Source organism: Lathyrus oleraceus, chromosome 7 (assembly GCF_024323335.1).
Source record: "Lathyrus oleraceus cultivar Zhongwan6 chromosome 7, CAAS_Psat_ZW6_1.0, whole genome shotgun sequence".
Classification (NCBI taxonomy): Eukaryota; Viridiplantae; Streptophyta; class Magnoliopsida; order Fabales; family Fabaceae; genus Lathyrus; species Lathyrus oleraceus.
This window is the reverse complement of record NC_066585.1, coordinates 161,789,431-161,817,350: the sequence shown is the minus strand read 5'-3', so window position 1 is coordinate 161,817,350 and position 27,920 is coordinate 161,789,431. Positions and strand designations below refer to the sequence as shown.

The 27,920-nt window shown below is 35.0% G+C and overlaps 2 protein-coding genes across 4 annotated transcripts; both read left to right on the top strand.

The window, feature by feature from the left end:
• Positions 1-864: 864 nt before the first annotated feature.
• Positions 865-4,150, top strand: LOC127108506 (putative disease resistance protein RGA3). 3 transcript variants are annotated; one of them, XM_051045983.1, is made up of 3 exons: positions 865-1,413; positions 1,497-3,690; positions 3,829-4,150. In XM_051045983.1, exons 1-3 carry the CDS (start codon positions 1,394-1,396, stop codon positions 3,841-3,843), a joined length of 2,229 nt encoding a protein of 742 aa, XP_050901940.1. In that variant the 5' UTR covers positions 865-1,393; the 3' UTR covers positions 3,844-4,150. The 3 variants fall into 3 exon arrangements, with proteins under 3 accessions (XP_050901940.1, XP_050901941.1, XP_050901939.1); XM_051045984.1 differs by having other exon boundaries at positions 866-1,413; positions 1,502-3,690; XM_051045982.1 differs by having other exon boundaries at positions 866-3,690.
• A 16,040-nt stretch (positions 4,151-20,190) lies between these two features.
• LOC127108505 (probable protein phosphatase 2C 28) lies at positions 20,191-21,601 on the top strand. The gene is made up of 5 exons (XM_051045981.1): positions 20,191-20,359; positions 20,431-20,748; positions 20,836-21,109; positions 21,189-21,343; positions 21,413-21,601. Exons 1-5 carry the CDS (start codon positions 20,279-20,281, stop codon positions 21,545-21,547), a joined length of 963 nt encoding a protein of 320 aa, XP_050901938.1. The 5' UTR covers positions 20,191-20,278; the 3' UTR covers positions 21,548-21,601.
• The last annotated feature ends 6,319 nt before the right edge of the window (positions 21,602-27,920 follow it).

The following is a 27,920-nucleotide window of genomic DNA, read 5'->3' as shown; positions in this document are numbered from 1 at the left end:
ATTCTTGCAAACCCTCCCCTCTCTACATTCAAAGTGTTAGTATCTACCTTAACATGAGTACCCACAACATATGCTAAATCAAGGACACTTTCATCATAATACAATAAGTTAAGCCCTGGAAATCGAATCCAAACCGGAGTTTTGTGCACCTTTGCGAGAGGAGATGCAAAGCCTGAAGTCCATCGAGCCATTGCAAAATACTGGTCGAATAACATCCACGGACCTCCAGACACAAATTTCTCCCTTTCTGTGAGCATATCGCACTTGACCATAAAGATACCATTGTCAACGTCCATGATCTCAAAACCTCCGATAAATTTCAAGATCTTCTTCAACCTATTCTTCATCAAATGATAACCCATGTTCTTCCCAAGGAGTTTAATGACTAGCGTCTCCTTTTATGGATTGCATAGTTCTTCAAAAAGCTTCTCATTCTCATGTATCATGATATTTGGTAGCAATCAGTTACCTCCTTCAAAAGATTTTCATAAGTCCCTTTTCAATTAGATCCACTATCTCCTTCATAGTAATGACTCTTTGGTCTTCAGTGAGGATATCCCGAAATGATGGTCTAGAAGACTTAGATACACCTCTATCCAGTGACTTGACTGCGTGGAAGCTGCGAAAACAAAGGACTAAGTGCAAAAACTTCTCCACCATTCAAATGATGTTATATTATATATATTTTCTTAAAGTAACATTTACAATACAATGTAAATTCTATTTATAAATACGAATAAATAAATTAATAATCAAAATTGAAAAGACAGATTAAAATGTTGGCTGCTGAATTTTGTTTAGATAAAGAAAAAAACAAAAAAGTTTAAGATCAGTAACTATTGGGAATGGATTCTCTCCTATTAAAGTTATATCGAGTGAAGTCTCATCCATTCATTGAAGAGAGTTACTCCTAGTAGGAATGTAGAACACAGTAGGAAAGAGCAGAGAAGTGGACGCCAGAGACTGATATTCCTACCTTTTATATGACTTAGATATCTCTCTCTCTTACACGCATACTTTCACTTTCTCTCTCTTACTTTTTCAGAACAATATTTAATATTTTCTTCATCTTTAGATTCAAACTTGCAAAGTTGCAACCCTCAAAAGAAGATGGATTCAACAGTCTCAGGGTTGTTAACAAACATGTTAGACAGACTAGTCACAACTGCTTTTCACAATATTTCAATGGCAAAGGGTCTTCAAACTGACATAACCAATCTCCAAAACACTCTCACCATCATCAATGCCTTCATTCTCGATGCTGAAAACAAGCAAACTCAAAGCAACTCTATTTCTCTCTGGCTTCACCAGCTCAAATATGTTTTACTAGACGCCCGTGATATTCTTGATGAGATTGAATATGAATCTTTGAGGAATCAAGTTCTCAAAGCTAATGGAACGTTTACTACAAAGGTACAACGTTTTCTCTCACCCTCTAGTAATCCTCTTGCATTTCGTGTTAAAATGGCTCATAAGATCAAACATGTGAATGATAGGATAGATGAGGTTGCTTCTCTTAGGATGAAACTGGGTCTCTCGGTATCAGAGAATCATCATGCAAGTGGTAGTGGTAGTGGAAATAGTAGTACTAGGGTAAGGAGAGAGACTCATTCTTATGTTAGATCTTCTCATGTGATTGGTAGAGATGGAGAGAAAGAAAAGGTTATTAGGTTTCTGATGGCTCCGCCATTAGGTAGTGATGATGATGAGATTGATGTTATTCCGATTATTGGAATTGGAGGGTTGGGAAAAACAACACTTGCTCAATTGGTTTATAATGATGATAGGGTGATTGAGTTTTTCGATTTGCGTATGTGGGTGTTTGTTTCTGATGTTTTTGATGTTAAGAGGTTAGTGTTGGAGATTCTTAAAGCTATGCATGGAATGGAAATGGATACTCATATGTATAGTTTTGATCAATTGCAAAATTTGCTTCGAGAAAGGTTATGGGGGAAGAAGTTTTTACTTGTTCTAGATGATGTTTGGAATGAGGATTATAGAGAGTGGCTTGAATTGAAAAGGCTTTTACTAGGGATGCATGATGGTGGAGATGATAAACTCGGTAATAAGATTATCACGACCACTCGTAGTGACAGGGTTGCTTCGATTATGGGGAATGCTAATAAGCATAACTTGAGGTATCTTCCAGAAGAAGATTGTTTAAGGCTTTTTGTTAAGTGTGCATTTCCAGAAGGAGAGGGGAAACAGCACCCGAGGCTTGTGGAGATTGGGAAGGACATTGCCAGAAAGTGTAAAGGGTTGCCCTTAGCGGTGATAAGTTTAGGGTGCTTGCTTTATTCGAAACCTAATGAAAGCGAGTGGAAGAAAGTAAGAGATAGTGAATTTTGGAAAGTGAACCCGGAAGATGATGATGGCATTTTGGCTGCGTTGAAACTAAGCTATAATCACTTGTCATCTGGTTTGAAACAATGTTTCGCTTATTGTTCGGTTTTTCCTAAGGGTTATGAGTATACTAATTTGGAGCTGATTTCATTTTGGATGGCCCATGGATTACTGCAACCGAAAAATGAAGATGAAGAACCAGAAGATCTTGGGGAGTTTTATATTCAAGAGCTAGTTTCGAGGTCTTTCTTTGAATGTGCTTCTGAAGAACAACTGGTTATTGACGGTCTTATTTCCGAAGAGCTTGAACTTCTAGGCATCTCGTTTTTCAAAATGCACGATCTTGTTCACGACCTTACCGTGTTCACAATGCAAAATGAAAGGGCAGTAGTAAAATTTAATTCAACAAATGTTAAAGAAAAAGTTCAGCATTTATCATTTTCAGACAGTGGTGGAGGAGTTCCTACAATTGGTAAAGTGTCGAGTAAGATCCGAACCATTGGATTCTGGCACGCGGGTCAAAAGGAACTTGCAATCACCGAACTGTTTTTCAAATGGATCTCCAACAACAAGTTCAAGTACCTCAGGGTGTTGAATATTCAAGGTTCTAATTTCCAGTTCTTGCCGGATTGTTTCAACAAAATGAAGCATTTGAGGTATCTTGATCTAAGCTATTGCCAGAGGTTGGAAAAACTCCCAGATTCCATTTGCCATCTTCAAAGTCTAGAGGTATTAAATCTCTGGAGATGTGTAGCACTTGCATATATTCCCACAAAATTGAGGAATCTTGTCAGCCTTAGGATTTTGTGGATTACAACACAAGTCGCTGATCTGTCTTTCATAGGTATCGGGAACTTGAAATATCTACGAATTTTAATTTTGTGGAATTGTGATAATTTGGTCTTCCTACCACGCGATTTGAGGCACCTGACTGCTTTAAAGAAACTGACGATTGAGGCTTGCGTAAAGGTGATAAGTTTTGAGGATCATGAAGAAGAAGAAGAAGAAAATGAAAACTACACCTTGAAACTTGAACGATTTTCAATAGACAAGTTACCCAATTTGACAGGATTACCTAGTTGGCTTAGAAGATGTGGTAAAACTTTGAGGTACATGGGCCTTTCAGAGTGTTCGAGTCTAATGGCATTGCCCGAATGGTTGGTAAATCTAACATCACTTGAGACGCTTCTAATTGCTGATTGTCGAAAGTTGACATTACCGCAGCATATGGATCGTCTTCAAAACCTTCAGAATTTAAAGATATATGGATGTCCTCAGCTAGTTGAGAGATGCAAACAAACTACAGGTTGCGACTGGTACAAGATAGCTCATATTCCAAATGTTGAAGTAAGTGTAAATCCATTCTTTTTCTTTATGAAATTTTAACATGATAGGATTCAAATTCTCTTGGTTTTACTCTGAACTGCAGCACATTTGTTTCTGTTTGTTGCTAACTTTTCTTTTCTGTTGGTTTTATCACGCAAGATTGGTAGCGATTAGGATCACTGACAAGATTGCAAACACAATCACCAAATATGATGAAGACAGTAGAGACTTTGAAGTTTGCATTACTCAATTTCCTGCCTGCTGCTGGTTGCGTGCAATCCCTTCTTATAAGCTTGAAAGATTATATATCACATACAGAATCATCTTGCCACAAATGGAAGAGGACTTGAGTTCAAATGCTTTCACACAACTAATACATTCACTTACTATTCTTATGTATACCTAACATTTAAATTAAAATGTATCATAAGCTTTTAATTGATCATACCGATGAATACAAGAGTTACACAGTTTCATGCTATCTTCATTTTTAAAAGCCATTTCATTTTGATTAGATTAAATAAATCAAACAAGAAAACAAAAACACACACCTCTATGAGTAGGCGTGTCGATTATATGTGAAAAAGGTGAAATTGTTGAATGATGAATTGAATAGGATAAGGGACAAAGGGAGAAGAGGTGAGATTATTACAAATAAAGTCATCAAATTTCTCATGTTTGTGAATAGTTCAATTGGAGATTTTTGAAGTGTAAGGTTGTAAGAGAAGGTGGTGAGTCAATATCAGGTAGAGTTTCAGATGTGAAGACTGGTTAGTGTAGGTGTAGGAGTGATGGGTGTAGAAATCAAGGGTGTACTTTTGGTGTGATTATTTTGTAATAGATTTGAAAGTATCAAGTTAAATTTGTAAAAAGTTTGGTTTAAATTTAGTGAGTGAAGTCTCTCTGAAAGCTCTAGTTGTTTGTGGAAGGTTATTGAGTTGAACCTGTGTAAAAGTTCTAGCTTGTTTGTGAATGGTTTTTAGCTTAATTTTGTGCAAGAACTCAAATTGTTTTATAAGATTGTTTGGATTGACATTGTGAAAAAATTCAAGATTATTTTAGTGGAGATCTCATGAAAAGACTTTTGGAGAATGAAATAAATCAAGTGGTTTATGCCAAACCAGCATAAAATATCTCAGGTATGATCTTTCTGTCCCTTTCTTTTTTCATTTATGTTCTTTATTCAACTTGTTATTTCTTCGTCTCTTCTCATTTCTATTATTTAGATGTTTCATCTTTGTTTATTTCTATCTTCTAACACTAATCATTTCAAATCAAACTGTTTTTTATGAACACGTTTTTGAAATCTGAATATCTTTTAAGGTATTTGAAGATTTGGATCTTTTCAATGAATATGAATGAAAGTCACCGGAGGACATCAAACATTACAAGAAGATGGTGGATGTTAATCTTGTCTTCAAATTCCTTATAAGTTTAAATATTGGATTAAAGAGGTTCATGGCTGGATTCTAGGCAGAAATCCAATCCAGCCAACTGCAGAAGTACAATGCGAAGAAAGCCATCGTTAAGTGATGCTTGGAAAAAAGAAAATAGTTGTCCTTGCACATCTTGAACGACCCGCCTTAGTTGTTCCTCGTGTCAATCACAAATTGTTTCCTAATCAATGCGATGGAGAAAATACACATTTATTTCTAATCCACTGTGGTCATAATCGTCACACTCTAAAAACTTGCTTCAAACTACGTTGAAGGCCAAACAATGGCATGAAGTTTGGCGACTGTCCTATGTTTGCGGCCAATGAGGCTGACTCGTCTTCATTTACGAAGAAGCTGATGTATTACCTTCTTTAGCTTCTAAAGTTCAATTCAACCCCTAAAGTTCTTATTGGAAATATGGCACAAACATGTAAGGATTCTTGGGCATTATCGGTCCAAAAACACTCTAACCATCGGATAATTGATTCAGATGCATATGAACACAAGACTAATTGCTCTCATCTATTCGATTCATATTTTCCTAACTCAGATTTTAAAAAAGTTAGAAAAGTTAGGAAATTTGATGGTAGTAATTCTAGTATTCTAGACAAAGGAATCATAATTTTTTTTAGAATAAATCAATTTGCAATCTGTTTTACATGTTTTTAAATTCGCTAACAATCTACTATATGTTCATAATGACAGAAGAAAGCGAGTCTTTTGTAACTTCTGCATTTCATTAGAGTATATTCTTGGTCTTTATACAGACTCAGAAACTTCAGCTATTCTAGGAAACATAATAATTAGTAAATACTATTAATTTGGCCACTATCTCTTGACCTTCCAACTACAACAGACTCTTAATCTCTCCATTAACTTATTAATAAAACCCATTAACTATAACATTAAAGTTTATTCAACAAAACTCCTCTGTAAACTTAAATGTTTCTTCTATTCATCATGCCTATCAATTTCTTGCCTCTGTCGAAGATTTCTTTTGATAGTGGTTTTGTGAAAATGTCTGCTGCTTGGTCCTTATTTGCTACATGCTTCAATTCGACATTTCCTTCCTTCACGTGTTCTCGAATGAAGTGGAAGCGAACGTCAATGTGTTTGCTACTTTCATGGTTTACTGGATTCTTTGCTAACTCAATTGCTGACCTGTTGTCAACTTGTATTATTGTTGCACCTTTTTGTTTTAGCTCCATTTTACTCATCAATCTTCTGAGCCATATTGCATGACAAACACACCAGGGTGCTGCTACATATTCTGCTTCACATGTCGAAAGTGTTACTATTGACTGCTTTTTAGAAAGCCAAGTGAATGCAGTATTTCCCATGAAGAACACATATCCAGAAGTGTTTTTTCGATCGTCTATGTCTCAGCACCAATCACTGTCAGAGTAACCAACCAACTTGTATTTGTCTGAATTCGAGTAGAACATCCCAAGTGACACTGTTCCTTGGATGTACCTCAGAATTCTCTTCAATGCTTTCCAATGTGTGTAAACTGGCTCCTCCATGAATCGACTTACAATGCCTACACTTAATGAGATATCTGGTCTTGTACATGTGAGATAGCGAAGACTTCCTACCAAACTTCGATATTTTCCTGCTTCGACACGTTCTCCTCCATCAAATTTTGACAACTTTGTTCCTGGTTCCATTGGCGTCGAAGCCGGATTACAGCTTTCCATCTTATATCTTTTCAAGATTTCTTTTGCATATTTTTCTTGTGAGATGAAGATTCCTGTTTCTTCTTGTCGAACCTCCAAACCAAGAAAGAATCTCATCAGGCCTAAGTCTGTCATCTCGAATTCACGTGTCATTGTGCTTTTGAATTCTTCTATCATCTGATCATTACTGCCCAGAAAAATAAGATCATCGACATAGAGAGCAACAAGTAATACATTCCTTCCATTTTTATTCACATAGAGGGCATGTTCGTACGGACATTGCTCGAACCCGTTCTCCTTGAAATATGTGTCGATACGTGTGTTCCATGCCCGCGGTGCTTGCTTCAACCCATATAGCGCTTTCTTCAATTTCAGTACCTTCTTCTCTTCTCCAGCTTTCATGTACCTGAGTGGTTGTTCAACATAGACTTCTTCTTCGAGTACACCATTCAGAAAAGCTGTTTTGACATCCATTTGAAATATTGGCCATTTGAATTGAGCAGCTTGAGATATGAGTAATCGAATTGTCTCCATTCTTGCAACAGGTGCAAATACTTCGTCATAATCAACTCCTATTTTCTGTTTGTATCCCTTCGCAACAAGTCTCGCTTTGTATCGTTCTATTTCTCCTTGAGCGTTCATCTTTTTCTTGAATACCCACTTTACACCAATGGGTTGACTACCTTTTGGCAATTCAACTATCTCCCAAGTGTTGTTGTGGTTAATCGCCCTCGTCTCTTCGTCCATGGCACTTTTCCACTTCTTGTCTCGTACTGCTTCTTCAAAACTGATGTTTTCAGCATCTACCAAGAGACATACAAGGTGCACTTCACTTGTCGAATCATACAAATCTTGCAAACTTCTCATTCTGGGTTGTGGAGGTTCATCTTCATTGTCAGAATCTTCAAGTTTTGTTGAAATGTTTGGTGGTACAGCGACAGATGATTCTTCAACTTCGACGATAGCTTCTGTCGAACTGTTCCAGTCCCACTTACTTGCTTCATTTATTCGAACGTCTCTACTCACTATCACCTTCTTTCTTATGGGATCAAATAGCTTGTACCCTTTTGTTTTCTTATCATACCCAATGAGTATGTATTTCTGACTTTTGTCTTCAAGTTTCGTTCTTCGTTGATCTGGTATGTGTGCATAAGCCACACTTCCAAATACTTTGAGATGAGAAACTATTGGCTTCTGTCCGCTCCACGCTTCTTGTGGTGTTTGATCTTCTAACTTCGAATGTGGACATCGATTCTAAACATAAATGGCACATTGTACAGCTTCTGCCCAAAATTCCTTTGGCATGTTCTTGCTTTTAAGCATTGAACGAACCATGTCAAGGACTGTTCGATTCTTCCTTTCAGCCACCCCATTTTGTTGAGGTGAGTATGCTGCAGTTAGAAATCTCCTTATACCCTGCTCTTCACAATACTTCATAAAGGTTGTTGAAGTATACTCACCACCTCTATCAGATCGAACTGCTTTAATGTGTCTGTCGGTTTCCTTCTCCACCATTACTTTGAACCTTTTGAACACCTCGAATGCTTCAGACTTTTCTTTCAAGAAATAAACCCATGTCTTCCGTGAGTAATCGTCGATAAAGGAAATAAAGTATATTTTGCTACTGAAAGATTCTGGCGTAATTGGCCCACATATGTCGGTATGAATCAATTTAAGGATATGCTTAGCTTGATATTCTGCCTTCTTTTGAAATGAAGTTCTTGTTTGTTTGCTAAGCATACATTCTTCACAGAACTTTCCTTCGTAATCCATATCTGGTAGTCCATGCACCATGTTCTTTTTCGCCAACCTTTTTAAACCAGCATGATGTAGATGACCAAAGCGTAGATGCCATAGTGACGCTTTGTCTTCGACACTTACTTGTAAACATTTTTCTCGAACGTTTATCAGATTCAGTTTGTACATTCGATTTCTCTCCATTTCGACACGAGCAATCAGATGTCCCAGCTTGTCCTTCAAATGCAGTATCCGTTCTTTCATAAGTATCGAATAACCTTTTTCTGTAAGTTGTCCCAAACTCAAGATATTGGTCTTAAGATTTGGTACATAATAAACATCTTGAATTGATCCAATCAACCCATCCTTCTGCAAGTAACGGATCGTTCCCTTGCCTTCGACCTTCACTTTCGATGCATCTCCGAAAGACACATTGCCATCTTCAATCTTTCTCATTTCTTTAAACAAGTGTTTGTGACCACACATATGGTTACTTGCTCCTGAGTCAAGATACCAAACATTGTCATTTGTGTTGATCTCATTTTGAGCCATCAAGAGAAAACCTTCATTTGCTTCAGCTTCCAAAGTTAGATTGGTTGTTTCTTCTACCTTCTTTTCGATTCGACAATCTTTTGCAAGATGTCCCACTTTATCACATTTATAGCATTTGAAGGAGTTACAATCCTTCGCATAATGACCATACTTGCCACACTTGTAGCATTCAAAGTTGGAATGGTTCGACCTACCACCTCTTTGACCACGTCCTCTGCCACGCCAATTTTGCTGGCTTGACTGTCCTCTCTCGAAGTTGCTGCCTCTACCACTTCGACCATTGTCACGTCCTCCACGACCACGTCCTCTTCCTCGAAAATTTTGAGAAAAGAGTACCTTTTCGTCTTTGATTTGCTCCTTGGTTTGATTTGCGTCCTCTACTCCTTCTTCCTTCTTTTTCATCTTACGCTGTTCGTGTGCTTCGAGGGAACCAGCGAGCTCTTCGACTAAGAGCTTCGAAAGGTCCTTTGACTCTTCTATTGCACACACAATATTCTCAAATTTATCTGTTAAAGATCTCAAAATCTTTTCAACGACTCGTGCATCAGTTACTGTTTCGCCATTTCTGGTGAGTTGGTTCACCACCTTTTGTACACGCGTGATGTAGTCAGATACATTTTCTGACTCCTTCATTTGCATCCTCTCCAATTCGTCACGAAGAGTTTAGAGTCAAACTTGCTTTACTCGATCTGCTCCTTTGAACACTTTCTCTAGCGTGTCCCACGCTTCTTTCGACGTAGTCGGACCGACAATCTTTTCGAAGCCTGATTCATCAACAACCCTAAATAGCATGTATAGTGCCGTTTTATCCTTCAATCGCGTCTCTTTCAACGCCTTATTTTGAGCTGACGTATATCCCACAATATCTGTTGGTTCTTCAAACCCATCTTTGGTCACCTCCCACGCGTTTAGAGATCCGAGAAGAGCTTTCATTTGGATACTCCAGTTTTCGTAATTTAACTTCGTTAGTCGTGGCAACGACATTTGATTCATCATGTTTGCCATTAACTCTGATGCCAATTTGACAGAAGAAAGCGAGTCTTTTGTAACTTCTGCATTTCATTACAGTACATTCTTGGTCTTTATACAGACTCAGAAACTTCAGCTATTCTAGAAAACATAATAATTAGTAAATACTATTAATTTGACCACTATCTCTTGACCTTCCAACTACAACAGACTCTTAATCTCTCCATTAACTTATTAATAAAACCCATTAACTCAACACATAAATTGTCTAAAATGACAATAATTTTTTTTTTAAACTAGTGTTTTTCAAGACCATAATTCTGGGAAGATAATTGAAACTAGTATATGTCATACACTAATCCCTAAGTTTTTATTTATTTTTCTTAGGTCAATTGCATAATTTACCACATATATTGTATTTTAAACATAATTCATTACCGTCAAACAAAATTCAACATAAAAAAGATTGTGCATTAGGATATAAGGTCTTCAAATGGTTGATTTTCAATCTATCCATTCATCTCATGAATTTTTACCTTTATTATTATTTAGAATTAAAAAGTCAAATTTAAAATAAATAGAAAAAGTCCAAATTATTTTATTTATTTCTTTACACCATCATTCACTTTTTTCATCATAAAAGACAAAAAAAATTAGTAAGTTAAATGAGTCCTTTAATCATAATCATGTCAATGAGACCGATATCATCACCATTCAAATAAAATGCCACACATGAGAAAATTGGGTTCAAGGTTGCATGGTCATCTTCACCATTTAAAAACCAATAAAACCACATCCAAGTTTCTATAACATATCATCCCACATTATGCATCATCATTCAAATAATGACAAATAAAGGTTTAGAATTTCATGATCAATACATCTCATGCACATCATCATCTAAGTCTAACATAAACCAAGTTTGGTTTTTATACATCTCACTTGTATCATACACAATCATTCAAACCAAAGGGTAAAAAGGAAAAGAATCAAAACTGAAATAATAATTTGTATCCATTACATTCCATAAGCACCATACACATTCATACATAAGATCACAAAGTTGCACATGGTTTTCACAAGGTGAAGTCACAATTTTTTCACTCTCTTTTTTCCCTCCAAATCCAACCTTGCCATATTGCCAGCTCACCTTGATCACAAGAAGCTCACCATTCCCTCACATAAATTTGATATCAAACATCTATAAAACATCTTGTATTTTTTACATGCTCACCGCCCTAATCACTGGTTGCCTATTTAAACAAACTCAATCAAAGAGAATAGGGGAATGAATTGCAACTATAGCCTAACAAACCACCTTCAGTCCACCAACTCACCTTTCACCAAAAAGCTTCCACTACTCCACACTTTGAGAAGTTGTTATGAATTGTGAACAAACTTTCAAAGCTTATGATGTGTGTGGTTTCTTGAGACTCATCACGGCATCCGAAATTCAGAGCAAAGAGAAAAAAGAGTAAGAGGATTTGCAGTCGTTTGAGCCTAATTCAAAGGGAATTTGGAAGGAAGAAGCAGAAAGAGGAAACACACAGAAAGAATAAAAGATGTGTTACGTGAGCAATTCACACTTGGCCGAAATCTAGAGATTTGTCACCGGAATCTTCATATTCGCTGGTCAGGTGCATTTCCACACTTTTTTTAAGCAATTTCTCGATACGGTTTTGTAGCTATGCTTGTGATAAACCTCTGCCCCGTGATAATTTGTTCCAATTCATGTCAATAACCATTTAATTCAAAATTAGATCAACTGTGTTCTTCGTGTTCTTGCTCGTTTCTCCAGATTTACAATTTGCGCTTGATTTCCATGATATAAATGTTTGAGTAACTTTGTTGTGTTGCCCTGAACTCATTTCCATGCCTGAAATCATGTGTTTGTTTGGAATGAGACCGAATTGTGCTCAGTTTTACATGAACTTTGAGCCTCTGATTTCTTCATGCTTGAGCTTGTTTGTTGTGCTTTAATCACCCTTGCACATTCGCCATTGATGTATGTTGATACTCCAATATGGATTTCTACATGATTTTGGATTTTGTCCATGTTTGAAATTGAGTCGTGAGAGAGATGAGAGAACGAGGAGGAAGGGTATAGAGGTTCCCCTTAACCTCCAAAAAGACTTTCTTTCTTTGGGTTGAGTGTGTTGTTTGATGAATCATGTGATCTTAATTCTGTTATATTCCATGATCAATTGCAAATTCGTGTACAGTAATCATAGTGATTGTTTCATAAGCTATTTGTTCATAAACATGAGTTTTGACATGAATTTGAGATTTTTAAAGCATGAATAAATTACGAGTTTTGTGATTAAATCAATGGAATAACATGTTAGATTAATAATTTTGGGTTGTTTGGAAGAGTTTGGGGATGTTTTGAGTGAGTTTTGTAGGTTCTGCTTCTGTTAGTAGGGTGACGGGCATCACCCATATGTCGCCCTAGGCGTCATGCACTGTGAAACGCTGACGGGCGTCAGGCATATGATGGGGGAGACTGTCATGGTCTCCAGGATTTCGTGGTCTGGACGATCGTCACAACTCTGACATGCTGAGGGGTGGGGAGGATGACTTGGTGACAGGCCACCCTTCATTTTGTCAGTGGGCATGCTGATTTGGGTTTTAAGGGTGGTCTTGTCGTGCAATCGATGCTTGGATGTTGTTTGGTCCATTTTGATGACAATGAATTGATTAATTAAACCATATGATTAATAAAATGATATTATGAATTAATATGAGTTGTGTGTAATTATAAATATGCGTATAAAAGTGCAAGTATGATGTAATGTAGAGCTTTTTTTGCATACTTTTGATGAGTTGATGAGACATGTGATTTGAGATATGAATTACTATTGATGAAGTGAATATATATATATATATATATATATATATATATATATATATATATATATATATATATATATATGTGTTTACACTCAGAAAGGGGTTGTATTTGCATCTTTTACTAATTGAGTGATTATGCATAGTCAAAGTGGGGTTGTAATCCATTTTTATATGTTATACATCATATGTGTCATTGTTGTGAAAGAGGAATGTTCGCTAGTTTAGAGCGTGGACTAGTGACTTGTTCCAAGCCTTGAGTGAGGGCTTGGAGCTCAGAGTGGGGGCTCGGGGTTCATAGAGATTGGGACCCGATTCATATGAAGAACCAAACATTGAGTTGGTACCACATGTATATAGAGTTGAGTTGTGAGTCTGGTTCAAAGTGGGAACCGTGACAAACATGAGTCAAGTCATTGTTGTATTATATTGCATGATTGTGATTGGATGTTTGTGATATGGGTGAGATGTGAATACATGATGTTTATGTGTTTCTGATATGTGGATGATTTTGTAGATATGCGAACATATCCTGAATTGTTATGCACCACTTGATATTTGAACATATTCTCACCCCCTTTTTGTGTTGTTGCATCTGTGCTCCTTTGGAGTATATATAATCAGGTACTCGAGTACGAGTTTGAGGTTGAGAACGGTGTTGTACCTCTTTAGTTACTTGTCATTTGGATCTATAGTTGGAGTCGTTCTGATATGTAACACGAGGGGATCATGATGTCCTATATTTGTTTATGTTATGTATCTTTCTATTTGATTTAATGTTGCGATGAATTACCTTTTAAACTAATAAAATGGTTTAACCCTTTAAATTATGTGATTCGAAATTGTTTTGGTTGTGTGAGTAATATCCTTCATTGGTGAATATTTATGTTTTATTACTTAATTGTCGAGTTGGAAATTAGGGTGTTACGTATGCATATTGAGCATAATTGTTTTGATAATGTATTGAACATAGTGATGGATGTTCAAGGAAAAAGAAAAGATAATGAGAAGGATAGAAGGGACATGGAAATTATGTGTAATCGAAAAGACTTGGAGTTGAAGCTTCGACCGAATGGAAAATTATTAAAACCCAAGGCTACTTATAGTCTAACTTCCCAAGAAGCTAAAGTGGTTTGTCGATGGTTAAATGAATTGAAAATGCCTGATGGTTATGCTTCAAACTTATCAAGGTGTGCCGATGCTAAAACTGGGAAGTTGCATGAATGAAAAGTCATGATTGCCATTCTTTCATAGAATGACTGCTTTCAGTTGCTTCAGCTCACTACCCAAACATGTGTTCAATCCACTAACTAAAATTAGTCAATTTTTTAGAGATATTTGTGCATCAACTTTAAGAGTGGATAACATCATTAAATTAGACCAAAATATTCCATTCATTCTATGTAAGTTGGAATAAGTTTTTTCGCCTGTTTTTTTCGACTTTATGGAACATCTACATCTGCATCTTGCATATGAAGCTTATCTTGGCGATCCTGTTCAATATAGGTGGATGTATCCCTTTGAAATATTTATGAATGATTCAAAGTGATCAGTGAAAAATAAAGCTAAAGTTGAAGATTAGTATGTGCACATAACTTGCATCGGGAAACATCACATTTTTGCAGTTATTATTTCAATCACTTGATGTTAACTCCAAGAATAATAATGAATGAAATTAATGTTAACAAAAGAAGTCAATTTACCTTACCAGTATTCGATCTTTCCGACCGTCCCTCTAAAAAGAAGAATGTGCATTCGTTGACCCAAAAAGAATCGCAATATGTGCATGTTCATGTCTTGATTAATTGCGTTGAAGTTAAACCATATCTTGAGTAAGTATACCCCAACTACCTATTTGTCTTTACAGATTGAGTTATTACCTTCAAACTTATAGTGTGTTTCTTTATAGGGCATTTAACACCTCTTATTTTTAAAGCACCAGTGAACAAGCAACTTCCAATCACATACATAACAAGCAACTTCCAATCACATACATGCTTTTTTTCCAGCATGGTTCAAGGAGAAATTGTCATGCATTGTTGCACAAACTCAAGAAATACTTCATTTGAGAAATCTGTCTAAAGGCCCAGTTCAAAGTGCAATTGAATGACACACATACTTTGTGAATGAATATAAATTTCACACTCAGGTATGGACAAAAGAGAAGAAAAAAATCCATAAACAATGGTGTGTTTGTAAAAAGGAGTTACAAATGGTGGTGAAGACGACTTATATGGCGTTGTTACACATATTTACGAGTTGATATACAATTACTTAGACTCAGAAAATAAAGTTGTCTTGTTTTATTATTTTGATTTATAACTATTTTTTAAGTTATATTTTGATTTATTATATATTTTTAATTAAAGTTAATTATTTTAATTAAACTATGAAGTTGGGGAGACCCCCACAAATTAATGAGCTATTTGTGAAGACCCGTACCAAAAAATCGGGGGATTTTGTTGACGTCCGTTCCAAAACAAATTTAGTAAGCTATTTGTATTTTATTATTTTATTTAATTATTATATATAACTAAATTATTTAAACTATATTTAATTTAATTTTTATGTATGTGTAGGAGTTGTATCAGGGATTGCTCACATAACTCCTAGTTGAAATTCCTTACTATACTCTGATAGGTTCAAATCCGATTGATCCAAGTATGGATCTTTATATTTGGAGTTTAACAACCGGAAGGAAGAAAGCTAATGAGTGTTTTTTGGTGTTGGACCTTTTGCCAGTGACTATAGAAGAAGGGATAAAAATTTATTTCAAAGACTTGAAGATGGGAAAGGAATGCCACGCCCGCCAGAAATGATACCCGAAATGATGGGAATAGTGAGACAACTGACTCTAACTGAGGTAAGACGTGAGACGACGACACATGAGGTGACGCTAAAGGCCGAAATTAAGGAAATGAAAAAGAGATACTCTGAGTTGATGGCCAGGAAGCAGTAAATGAGAAGGATGAAGATGAAGAAGACTAGTTATTTAGCGATGATTGATTTTTTTTATTGTTATTTATGTTTGTGGTGTGAATATCACGTGACTATAATTTTAATATTTTTTAATGATAATTATTATTTGAAAATATGGTTTTCTTAGTGAATATAACTTTATTTTTTGTATTTTATTAATTATTAATTATTATTTTTATTGATAATTATTATTTTAAAAATATTTTTATTAATTATTAATTTTGGTATTTTATTAAATATTTATTATTTTATTATTTTGTTAAATAAATATCCTGCAAAATAGAAAGGACGTGACAAAATTCTGGAAAAAAATCATTAGTGGCATGTTTTTCACGTCACTACTGATAATTTTATGTCGTAAAATTCACGTGGCTACCTAGTCCACGTTGACCCATTTCTAGACGTTGCAGGATGGTGCAGACTATTTTTTAGCGACATATGCCACAACTTAGTGACGTGTTTTTCACGTGGCAATGTGGGTGCAGTCTATTTTGTGGCTAATGATGTGAATATCATGCCACAAATTAGTGATGTATTTTTCACGTGGCAACCAGTTGCAATGAATGCTTCTACGATGTGTTTCAGTCATGTCGCTAATTACCTTTTGTGACGTGATATTTAGATTTGTGCCGTAAATTTCATGTGGCTAATAATTGTTTTTTTCTAGTTTTATTATTATTGTGAATATACAAATATAATTATATTTAATGCAAAATAGAGAAGAATACATATAAAGGATGACTATTCAAATATTCGCCAAACTTATATAAGTATGGTGGATTTCAAAATATTAAAAAATATTTCTAAAAATACATTATGAATTTCATATTTATATTTAATTAAATAAATATATGCATAATTTTTTTAAATTATGTCTAAATTAAAACTAAAATAGAGATGGATGAGATATCTTAGTTGAGATAAATGAATTTACAATATTGATCTAAATTTAATCTTTATCAATAACATCTATTTATATTTATATATTAATGTAAGTAAGTTGTTGATTTTTAAAACAACAACTTTAAAAAAAGTTAAAATTAAAATTATTATTTTAAAAAATATATATATAAACATATACAAAACAAGTATCCTCTTATTTTACTTTTAAAATATATTTTGAAAATAAATCTATCAAAGAATTTTTCTTTTTTACCTTTTCATCTTTAAAACATTGTAAAAAGTAAGAATATAACAATTTTTTAAAAAGGAATAATAATAATAATAATAATAATAATAATAATAATAATAATAATAATAATAATAATAATAATAATAATAATAATAATGGAAAGAAAGAGTACATACATTAGGTATACAAATACCAAAAGTTCTATCAAAAGTTACAACAACAAATCAAACAAAAACAAGTGAAAAGAACTACAAAGTAAAAAAACAAACTTACTATCACAAGCTAGATTCCGCAACAATCGTACTCTAAGAAGTGCAATCCGATAAGGTTCAAATTAGAGTTCAAGGCAGTTGGACCACCACTACCGGATCAAAAGTCACCAGGGAAGAAATAATAAAATACACACACTATTAACCTATCTATACATCTCACTCTGCTATTGATTAATTCGAATGATAGAGTTCTTATGTCATTCTATAAAGGTGTGAGTTCTCAATTGTTCTACCCAAAAACCATTTTCAAGCAAAACAATACCTTTTTCCTCCACTTCTTTCACGCTTGTTGGAATACCAAAAAAAATAGTCTTATCACGAGCCCTCCAAATGGTCATATCACGACATACTAAGTCATAAAAAACCTCCTTAGAGTTTTTCCTACCACCTAAAATAAAGAAACTCTTAAAGAGAATACTAAGATCCCTAGGAGGAACTATTTGTCACCCCAACTATCTAAAAATCTGATACCAGACACGACTAACTAAATCATAAGTGACAAATAAGTGAGATTCCAACTCGACGAAAGCACTGCAAAGTGGGCACAAAATATGACCATGGTCCATAATCACATTTATCTTAAATAAATTCTATATAGAGGGGAAATTATCGAAGAGAAGCTTCCAAGAAAAAATAATCACCTTAGACGATATCCAACTACTCTGTGTGTGGTGGAGAGACATATTACATGTAGAGGGGGGTTGCTAGAATAAGAGGAAGAAGTCAAAATATAATGATACTCATAGGACATTGAGAATACACCAAAATTCCAAATCCACCTATCTCTTTCCAAGGAAAAAATATCACTCAGATGACCGAAAGAAATTCAATAACAACAGGTTCCTCATGAAGAAAGAAAGACTTCCTTCATCTGAAACCTAAAATTACGGTTTCATCTAACCGTATACCTATCTCTACCACACTCCCCTCAAGCTAATAAGTTATCAAGAACAACCCAAGAAACCTATACTTAAGGGGGTATACTTCCAATCCATGGGTCACCCCGATCCTACCTTCATAGAAATACCACACACACACCACTCAGAAGAATCTTCCTGTTTTAGAACCTAAAAGGAAAACCCCTTTCCACTAGGAAGAGGAACTACAGAAGCATAACCTCTCCAACCCCTGAGAGAAGAGATAATAAAGACATCATAACGAGCAATAGGGATATTGTAAAGAAGAGTATTTCCTTGTCTTTGGTTAAGGTTTTGATGAAGACAAATACATTAACAAAAGAAGAAGAAAAAAATAGACAAATACATCATTAAAAGAAGATAAAGATGAAGTCAAAATGATTGATCATATGCAATTAGTGAAGATCTTCAAAGTTTAAGTTAAGAATGTCTTTATCTTTTAAATATCACTATGCATCTCTTATATCACTTACAAGCTCAAAAAATATCACATAAACATAAGCTAACATATTCTCAAAGTTAAAGTAATGAAACAATGGAAGCAAGACCTTTAATAGTATGAATTTTCAAAGAAAAGTGGTCAGTAATCGATGGCGGAGTTTAGGTAATCGATTACCAATGGTAGATTTTGAATATTTTGACATAGAGGAATCAATTAATCAATTACCACATTGGTGTAATAGATTATCATATGAACAAATGCATTTTTCATGGATTAGTGCATTGGGAACGCTTTGTAATGGTTCATGGTTCCTTTCCAAAGAGTTTTCTTGATTCAAGGAGATTTCTACTTGTATATAAATGTTGTTTTACAATAGAAAACAAAAAACTATATGAACAACTTTAAAAATCAAAATTTTAAGAATCAACATATCACTTTCATGTAATCATGATTTTTCAAAGTGTTTGAAACTTTGTGAACTTTAACCAGAACTAATTTCTAAACAACAACACTTTCTAAGCATTTAAGTGACACTCAATTGAAAATTCATATTGATAAGGATCAACAATCATAGTTTGAATCTCATTATTATATAGCCTGCATAAGTTCTTCATTTCTTTACAAATTGAACGTTATTTGTTTCACCATAGTGTTTGGTGAATGTGGAAAATGTTTTTTGAGTCGGGATAATTCAAAGTTCACCATAGTGTTTGATACTTATAAAAAGAAAATATTATACTTTTTTGATTGGGATATAGGTGTTCTTTAGAGTGTTTTATGTGAGATTTGTAAAAAATATTTGATCATAGGAGAAAATCCTCTAAAGAGATAGAGAGTCCGAATATACCCATATGTTGGCTAAGAAAATACATATAAATATCAGTGATATTTTAGGTTCTGCACTTTATTTTCCAACTCACAACTTAGTATAATTTTTGAATAAGTTATACAATCATAAACCTGCTTTCCAAAAAATAATAGTTTCTGAAAATTAACGCATAAACTCAAAATTATGTGACAACCTAATTCAGTCATAAGAAATATTAAGTCACCTCCAATTAGCCAAAAGACCATGCAAAGATTTCAAAACCCCAAACCACCTTTTTTTTTCCTTAGACTTACATACTTCATCCCATCTTATCCAAAAAAAAATTAAAATGTCTCTTAACGTCTCTCTAAAAAAAACTTCTTTAAATCTAATAATTTCCCCCCAAACAAAAACTAATTTTAAAAACTAAAAAACAAAACTCATTCATTCAAATCCTTAATTCATCATAATTTTAGCCATTGGCATTTGAATGGAAGGTTGATGCTCGTGGATTTTGCCTAAGTGTGTTCATTACAAACTGAGTTAATGTATTTTGTTTATTTTGATTGATAATTTTTTGTTTCATTGACAAAAACGTTTTGTGTTTTGTTAAAGTTGAAGAAAGGAGAACAATATTAAAGATAAATAAATAGTAATCATGAGAAGAATGGAGAACCAAAAACACACAAAAAGCAAGCGGTGATGGACACTTCCCTACACATTCTATAACCACGTGTCTTTCTTTTCCCAGCACACACAGTTATAAAATAACATCCTTTTGTTCGACCTCAACTTCTAACTTAGCCAAGACAGAGTTATAGGTTATCCATCAAACAAATATCATGAATGCTCATGCTAACTTGCATAAGAGAAAATCTTCCTTGATTGCTGATGGGAATCATGCTGCTGCTGCTGCTTTTAAGGTATGTATGCAGTTTTTATGGAGCAAAATTTGAAGCATATTCTAACTAAATTCCTTGTATATTATTACAAGACATCAAGGAAGGGAAGCTATGTGGACTCTCTTGAAAGAAAGGACGATGCTGTTGTTGATGATAACAACAACAATGAAGAAAAAGCTGGAGGAGAAGATGGTGATGATGAGAAGAATAAGCCTTCTACTCGATGTTTCAGCCATGGATGTCATTTAATGGAAGGAGAAATGAACCATGGAATGGAAGACTATGTTTTTGCTCAACACAGGAAACTCAACGGTTACGATTTAGGATTGTACGCAATATTCGATGGACACGCAGGTCGTGACGTTGCAAAATATTTGCAAAACCATCTATTTGAAAATATACTGAATGAGGTACATGCATTATAGTATAGTACATTAGTATATTTCATTCTACACGTTATTAGTGTTATTTGATTTCTTCATCCTGTGCATGGATAGCCTGATTTGTGGGAAAATCCAGTGCATGCTGTTAAGAAAGCATGTAAAGCTACCGACGACGAGATATTGGAAAACATAGCTGATTGGAGGGGAGGATCAACCGCTGTGGCAGCAATACTAATTAATGGAGTAAAGCTAATTGTAATCAATGTTGGCGATTCTCGCGCAATATCGTGTAAAAACGGTATTGCGAAACAGCTTACGGTGGATCATGAACCGGAGAAGGAGAGAGATCTGGTTGAGAGAAGAGGAGGTTTTGTGTCTAAGAGACCTGGTATTATCTATCACACCTATTTTTGCTGTATAGAGTTTTCTAATAATACAGATGACTAGGTTTCATTCGGTTTTGTTAGGGAATGTTGCAAGAGTAGATGGAGAGTTAGCTATGACAAGAGCATTTGGAGATGGAAAACTGAAAGAGCACATCACAGCAAAACCAGATGTGATGATTAACAAGATTGATGATGACACTGAATTCATCGTTTTGGCAAGTGATGGTTTGTGGAAGGTATAGAAGAAAAGTAATGACAATGGATGATTTGGAGTGAAATCTTTAATAGTTGCTATCTTATTGTAGGTGATGACAAATCAAGAGGCTTGTGATTGTATTAAGGATTTTGATGATGCTCAAAAAGCAGCTAAAAAGTTAGTGAAAGAAGCCAAATCTATGGGAAGCTACGATGATATTTCATGCATAGTTGTTATGTTCTAGATTACTTTAATATTATCTTTAACAAAATAAGGAAATTTTAAATATTTACTATCAGCAATTGTTGAATAAACTTTAATGTCATAGTTAATAGGTTTTATTAATAAGTTAATTGAGAGATTTGGAAGGTCAAGAGACAGTGACCAAATTAATAGTATTTATTAATTGTCATAATTTCTAGAATAGCTAAGGTTTCTGAGTATGTATAAAGATCAAAATTGTACTCTTTTCATATACAGAAGTTTACAAAAGAATAGTTTCTTCTGTCAAATTGGCATCAGAGCTAATGACAAACATGATGAATCAAATGTCGTTGCCACGACTAACAAAGTTAAATTACGAAAACTGGAGTATCCAAATGAAAGCTGTTCTCGGATTTCTAGTCGCGTGGGAGGTGACCAAAGATGGGTTTGAAGAACCAACAAATGTTGAGGGATATACGGCAGCTCAAAACAAGGCGTTGAAAGAGACGCGATCGAAGGATAAAACGGCACTATACATGCTGTTTAGGGCTATTGATGAATCAGGCTTCGAAAAGATTGTCGGTTCGACTACGTCGAAAGAAGCGTGGGACATGCTAGAGAAAGTGTTCAAATGAGCAGATCGAGTAAAGCAAGTTCGACTCCAAACACTTCGTGGCGAATTGGAGAGGATGCAAATGAAGGAGTCAGAAAATATATCTGACTACATCACGCGTGTACAAAAGGTGGTGAACCAACTCACCAGAAATGGCGAAACAGTAACTGATGCACGAGTTGTCGAAAAGATTTTGAGATCTTTAATAGATAAGTTTGAGAATATTGTGTGTGCAATAGAAGAGTCGAAGGACCTTTCGACGCTCGCAGTCGAAGAGCTCGCTGGTTCCCTCGAAGCACACGAACAACGTAAGATGAAAAAGAAGGAAGAAGGAGTAGAGGACGCAAATCAAACCAAGGAGCAAATCAAAGACGAAAAGGTACTCTTTTCTCAAAATTTTCGAGGAAGAGGACGTGGTCGTGGAGGACGTGACAGTGATCGAAGTGGTAGAGGCAGCAACTTCGAGAGAGGACAGTCGATCCACCAAAATTGGCGTGGCAGAGGACGTGGTCAAAGAGGTGGTAGGTCGAACCATTCCAACTTTGAATGCTACAAGTGTGGAAAGTATGGTCATTATGCGAAGGATTGTAACTCATTCAAATGCTATAACTGTGATAAAGTGGGACATCTTGCAAAAGATTGTCGAATCGAAAAGAAGGTAGAAGAAACAACCAATCTAACTTTGGAAGCTGAAGCAAATGAAGGTTTTCTCTTGATGGCTCAAAGTGAGATCAACTCAAATGACAATGTTTGGTATCTTGACTCAGGAGCAAGTAACCATATGTGTGGTCACAAACACTTGTTTAAAGAAATGAGAAAGATTGAAGATGGAAATGTATCTTTCGGAGATGCATCGAAAGTGAAGTTCGAAGGCAAAGGAACGATTCGTTACCTGTAGAAGGATGGGTTGATAGGATCAATTCAAGATGTTTATTATGTACCAAATCTTAAAACCAACATCCTGAGTTTGGGGCAACTTACAGAAAAAGGTTATTCGATACTTACGAAAGAACGAGTACTGCATTTGAAGGACAAACTGGGACATCTGATTGCTCGTGTCGAAATGGAGAGAAATCGAATGTACAAACTGAATCTGATAAACGTTCGAGAAAAATGTTTACAAGTAAATGTCGAAGACAAAGCGTCACTATGGCATCTACGCTTTGGTCATCTACATCACGCTGGTTTAAAAAGGTTGGCGAAAAGGAACATGGTGCATGGACTACCAGATATGGATTATGAAGGAAAGTTCTGTGAAGAATGTGTGCTTAGCAAACAAACAAGAACTTCATTTCAAAAGAAGGCAGAATATCAAGCTAAGCATATCCTTGAATTGATTCATACCGACATATGTGGGCCAATCACGCTAGAATCTTTCAGTAGCAAAAGGTACTTTATTTCCTTTATCGACGATTACTCACGGAAGACATGGGTTTATTTCTTGAAAGAAAAGTCTGAAGCATTTGAGGTGTTCAAAAGGTTCAAGGTAATGGTGGAGAAGGAAACCGACAGACACATTAAAGCAGCTCGATCAGATAGAGGTGGTGAGTATACTTCGACAGCCTTTATGAAGTATTGTGAAGAGCAGGGTATAAGGAGATTTCTAACTGCAGCATACTCACCTCAACAAAATGGGGTGGCTGAAAGGAAGAATCGAACAGTCCTTGACATGGTTCGTTCAATGCTTAAAAGCAAGAACATGCCAAAGGAATTTTGGGCAGAAGCTGTAAAATGTGCCATTTATGTTCTCATCTCAAAGTATTTGGAAGTGTGGCTTATGCACACATACCAGATCAACGAAGAACAAAACTTGAAGACAAAAGTCATAAATACATACTCATAGGGTATGATGAGAAAATAAAAGGGTACAAGCTATTTGATCCCATAAGAAAGAAGGTGATAGTGAGTAGAGACGTTCGAATAAACGAAGCAAGTAAGTGGGACTGGAACAGTTCGACAGAAGCTGTTGTCGAAGTTGAAGAATCATCTGTCGCTGTACCATCAAACATTTCAACAAAACTTGAAGATTCTGACAATGAAAATGAACCTACACAACCCAGAATGCGAAGTTTGCAAGATCTGTATGATTCGACAAGTGAAGTGCACCTTGTATGTCTCTTGGTAGATGCTGAAAACATCAGTTTTGAAGAAGCAGTACGAGACAAGAAGTGGAAAAGTGCTATGGACGAAGAGATGAGGGCGATTATCCACAACAACACTTGGGAGCTAATTGAATTGCCAAAAGGTAGTCAACCCATTGGTGTAAAGTGGGTATTCAAGAAAAAGATGAACGCTCAAGGAGAAATAGAACGATACAAAGCGAGACTTGTTGCGAAGGGATACAAACAGAAAGCAGGAGTTGATTATGACGAAGTATTTGCACCTGTTGCAAGAATGGAGACAATTCGATTACTCATATCTCAAGTTGATCAATTCAAATGGCCAATATTTCAAATGGATGTCAAAACAGCTTTTCTGAATGGTGTACTAGAAGAAGAAGTCTATGTTGAACAACCACTCGGGTACATGAAAGCTGGAGAAGAGAAGAAGGTATTGAAATTGAAGAAAGCGCTATATGGGCTGAAGCAAGCACCGCGGGCATGGAACACACGTATCGACACATATTTCAAGGAGAACGGGTTCGAGCAATGTCCGTACGAACATGCCCTCTATGTGAAGAAAAATGAAAAGAATGTATTACTTGTTGCTCTCTATGTTGATGATCTTATTTTTCTGGGCAATAATGATCAGATGATAGAAGAATTCAAAAGCACAATGACACGTGAATTCGAGATGACAGATTTAGGCCTGATGAGATTCTTTCTTGGTCTGGAAGTTCGACAAGAAGAAACAGGAATCTTCATCTCACAAGAAAAATATGCAAAAGAAATCTTGAAAAGATATAAGATGGAAAGCTGTAATCCGGCTTCGACGCCAATGGAACAGGAACAAAGTTGTCGAAATTTGATGGAGGAGAACGTGTCGAAACAGGAAAATGTCGAAGTTTGGTAGGAAGTCTTCGCTATCTCACATGTACAAGACCAGATATCTCATTAAGTGTAGGCATTGTAAGTTGATTCATGTAGGAGCCAGTTTACACACATTGGAAAGCATTGGAGCGAATTCTGAGGTACATCCAAGGAACAGTGTCACTTGGGATGTTCTACTCGAATTCAGACAAATACAAGTTGGTTGGTTACTCTGACAGTGATTGCTGCGGAGACATAGACGATCGAAAAAGCACTTCTGGATATGTGTTCTTCATGGGAAATACTACATTCACCTGGCTTTCTAAAAAGCAGCCAATAGTAACACTTTCGACATGTGAAGCAGAATATGTAGCAGCATCCTGGTGTGTTTGTCATGCAATATGGCTCAGAAGATTGATGAGTAAAATGGAGCTAGAACAGAAAGATGCTACAATAATACAAGTTGACAACAGGTCAACAATTGAGTTAGCAAAGAATCCAGTAAACCATGAAAGGAGCAAACACATTGACGTTCGCTTCCACTTCATTCGAGAACACGTGAAGGAAGGAAATGTCAAATTGAAGCATGTAGCAAGTAAGGACCAAGCAGCAGACATTTTCATAAAACCACTATCAAAAGAAATCTTCGACAGAGGCAAGAAATTGATAGGCATGATGAATAGAAGAAACATTTAAGTTTACAGAGGAGTTTTGTTGAATAAACTTTAATGTCATAGTTAATAGGTTTTATTAATAAGTTAATGGAGAGATTTGGAAGGTCAAGAGACAGTGGCCAAATTAATAGTATTTACTAATTGTCATAATTCCTAGAATAGCTAAGGTTTCTGAGTATGTATAAAGATCAAAATTGTACTCTTTTCATATACAGAAGTTTACAAAAGAATCGTTTCTTCTGTCAGCAATTACAATTTACAGACTTATATTTGGATCCATATATGAATTCTCCTTTATATAGTCTCAGTCGTTTATAAAATTGCTATGCTCTTTTAAGGTTTATTGCTTAGAGTCTGTTTCATGGAAAGTGATAGAATGGAGTGGAATGGTGTTTGGTGTTTGGTTTTACATGTGATGAAACTCATTCTATTCGGTACCATTATTTTTCATTTCACCTAAATTGGCGTTCATTAAGTTTATGTTCCATTTTATTATTTTCTTACTTGTTTTATTGATTATCGTTTTGATAAGTAAGTTTTCTCTTAAGTTAAACCATTTCTCCTTTTAGAATTGAATGTTTTTCGTCAATCATTGCATGTATAATTAGAACTTTTTGTTAAGTCATCAAATCAGTGGTTAGAAACATGGCATGAATGTGTAAATTATGATTTATTTTTAGTCGATCATCGGGACTTTGATTCGAATCACATGAAAGACTGATTTGGATGACTGAGTTGGATGACTGAGTTCCAAAATTTGGGATTCCTTTATTTTTTATTCGAATTGCTTCTAACAAAAGAACAATGTTTTATTGTATTGATTTTGTGAGTTCTGAAACGTTGTTGTGTGTTGTGTGAGATTGTATCTGAAATCATTCATTTAATATCTAAAAATTATCATTTTGGTGTATGCGCTTCTCAGCAGCTCTGGAAGAGATTATATAATGCACAGGTACGTATATGGTATCCAGTGTGGATACGAGTACCGATATTGTATTAATAGAGAATTAAATTGTTCAATTTATAACAAAGCATCACATTAAAATTTTAAATAATAAAAATGTATCAAGTTATATAACAAATAAGCTAAAAATAAATAAATATTATATTAATATATGAGAAAATCATAAATTTCTCTCAAAACTAAATAATTAAAAGAAATATATAAGTACCACGAATAAGGTACGTGTTCTTGATACTGACTAATCATTATTTTAGAAGTGTTTGTGCTTCATAGATGAGATCTAGTAATAGCAAGGCCATTTGATGCTAATTTGTTGTGAAGTTTAAGTATTAGATCGAAGAATTGAGTTATGATTATGTAGTTGAGATTGACAATCATACAAGAAAAAGAAGATTTTGTCTCCAAGAAAATTTTTGGTAAGGTCTGGTGAAGGTTGCTATAAATGAAGTTGGAGTTTCTTATTCATTCAATGAGATCAAAGATTCAGACAAGACATTTTAAGCAGAGTTGAGTGAAAATTATTATGGACTGAGGCTTGGAGCAGAATTTTGGATATGAGAAGGTGAATCGATTCAATATAGAGTAAAGATCTTGTGAATTTTAGCTATGTGAGTTAAATACGTTAGAAGAAGAAGATTCTGATTGAAGTTGCTTAACTATTGATTTAAGTTTTTAACATTATCTGAGATTATTTGATTGTATTAAAAAATATTATTATATACAATTGATAATATTTTATAGGCAACATGTGAAGTAAATTTTTCTCTAAGTTGTGAGATATCCTATTTCGAAGTGGTTATACCGCATTAATGGAAAATAACAAGTTAAACAAAATGTCCTGCACTCTGTGAGACATCCTATCTCGAGTTGTTTGATTGGCGCACAAGGTTGATTGAACTATAGTTCGTGCTTTTGGAGATTTATTTCCTTTTCTTTTCAATTAGGCATATGGTTTAGAAAGTGCATTTTGGTTTTGAAAAGATTTATGTCGAATCTATTTTATTAAGATTGAATTTCGTATTCTTAAAAGATTCAAATTTGTTCAAACTTTGTTTCAATCAAGATTCTCGATCAACGTTATGAAGATTGATTATGTGCACTTTTTAAGTTTCAGTCGCATTCATGTCAAAAACCCTACTGTGTTTTTTACTTGGACTATTGTTTCTAATTAAGGACCCGTTCTCCTTTGTGAA